Source organism: Procambarus clarkii, chromosome 74, assembly GCF_040958095.1.
Source record: "Procambarus clarkii isolate CNS0578487 chromosome 74, FALCON_Pclarkii_2.0, whole genome shotgun sequence".
Classification (NCBI taxonomy): domain Eukaryota; kingdom Metazoa; phylum Arthropoda; class Malacostraca; order Decapoda; family Cambaridae; genus Procambarus; species Procambarus clarkii.
The window spans coordinates 15,073,222-15,075,216 of NC_091223.1; the positions used below are offsets into that span (position 1 = coordinate 15,073,222).

The following is a 1,995-nucleotide window of genomic DNA, read 5'->3' on the forward strand; positions in this document are numbered from 1 at the left end:
CTGTCTGCAGGAGTCTGTCTGTCTCTGTGTTAGTCTGTGGGAGCAGCCCCTTCCCACCTCCCCTCGTCCTTCTATCCCTTCCCTTCCCCTGCCGACACACCCCCTTCCCATCCCCCAAGTGAGAGTCGTTTGGCGGGGGAGCAGCGGCAGGCAGTAATGATAGCGTGATAAGTGGTTCATTAGTAGACGTTTAATTACACGGAAGCAGCTATCAGCGCGTGGCCGCCAGCGTGTGTTTAGCGGGTCTCGCTAGATAAAGAAATCCTTCCGCTCAAGTGATGTAATGAGGAATAAATCACAGAGCTCGTGGCTCTCCGGTGTAATAAACAGCTCTCGTTAGCCGCCATTCACAATTTTCCGTTCAAAGACGCACAATTACGCGGCGCGACCGCCCTCCGAGCCTCCAATTATAGCGTGATCAGCCCGGATCCCACTCTATAAAATTTGAGTTTGTGTGGCATATTGAATGAAAACACTGAGGCTTCTTCGACACTTATATGGCAACAGCATTCGGGTTAGTGTAGGACCAATCACAGCGCGCCATTGATTCTGGGCGCCACCAATCAGCGCCTGAGTTGCTGACTGCTAGCCGCCCGGAGGCGTTGCCAAACAGATTCATATATATCGTTCAGTTTTACTGTGTTTTGAAACTTAAATCTCTCTCTTGGTAGAATTAAGAGTCTAACTAGAGAGTTTTGTTGCAAATGCAGCTATAGATTATTCAAATAGCATAGCACAATAAATCCATATGTTATAGGTTGTTTTGGGGGACGTTGTAGAGCGCATTTCAACAGATATAAGATTCTAAATATTGAAACCGCTTATGAAATACAATGAAAATCTTGTCACAAACTGCGAGGAAGGATATCCGAGGGGAGGCACTTGCCTAATGGCATCATTTTCTGCGCCAATTTGCTCACAATTTGAATAGAAATTAAGTGTTTACGCACCCGCATCAAAATCTTTTGGTCTCTTACGTCACCACTTTGGTTGAGCCAATGAGAGCGCGCCGGCACCCGAGGCCCACCAATCACCGGCCACCGCTGCTGAAAAGAGAAGATTTGCGGTAATATACATTGAATTGTTGGTGTTATCGTCGACATTTGACGCTAAGATTGATATTGGGATGTGTAAACAAGGCTGTGACACACCTCGCCCTACCTCCAGCGACACAGCACGTCTCTGCCGCCTCCACCAGCCCTCAGACCTGGAGCTGCAGGTTTACGCAGGGTCTTGTCACTACTGAAGATCCCTACTGAAGACCTATTAGGCGGGAGAGGCGTTAGGCGCAACGATATCCGTACTGGACGAAAGAGTTGTGTAGAAAAGACTCTATCACAGGACCTAGGGAGGTCACGTGTTTCTCCAAAGGACTCTAGAAGGGTCTAACCACGTGGTCAAGAGTACCTAAGTTTACGTGTTCCACCACAATACACAGGAGGAGTACCACGGTACCCAGGGAGATTTACCATAGATCACTTGGTCATACCAACCATTTCGCCTTCCAAATTAGGCACTAAGAGCTGTCTGCAGCTTAAGAAAGTGCCGAAATCAGCCACTGAGAGTGCCAAGCGCCACGGTTTAAACATGTGCCGTAGTCAGTTGCCCAGGATGAGCTGTAATCCTTCATAGAGAGGTCCTAGTGTGCTTCTGTGAGCCAGGGGAACCATGTGTGTGAGTTGAGACTTGGCTAATTAGACTTTTTTGGCCGTGTGTGTCGAAGTAGACTTTGTGTGAAGGACTTGAGATGCTCCGAGCTGGTGGTGCTGGTCTCCTGCTGGTGTAGTGACTGACACACACACACGCACACACACACACACACACACACACACACACACACACACACACACACACACACACACACACACACACACACACACACACACACACTACATACACGCACAAAATGAGTGGCAACAAGTCCTTTCTGATTCGTGATCTGTTAGGGGATGTGCTTGGAGGTTCGGCCGGACACCGCCTCGTCCATCACCTGGT

The 1,995-nt window shown here is 48.9% G+C and overlaps 1 protein-coding gene across 1 annotated transcript in view; it reads left to right on the forward strand.

Moving 5' to 3' along the window:
- The first annotated feature begins 1,906 nt into the window (after positions 1-1,906).
- LOC123767357 (barH-like 1 homeobox protein) overlaps positions 1,907-1,995 on the forward strand; it is a 26,638-nt gene continuing 26,549 nt past the window's right edge. The window contains exon 1 of the mRNA XM_045756997.2: positions 1,907-1,995. This exon is cut by the window's right edge and continues 155 nt beyond it. Within this exon, the coding sequence (XP_045612953.1) occupies positions 1,907-1,995 (89 nt within the window).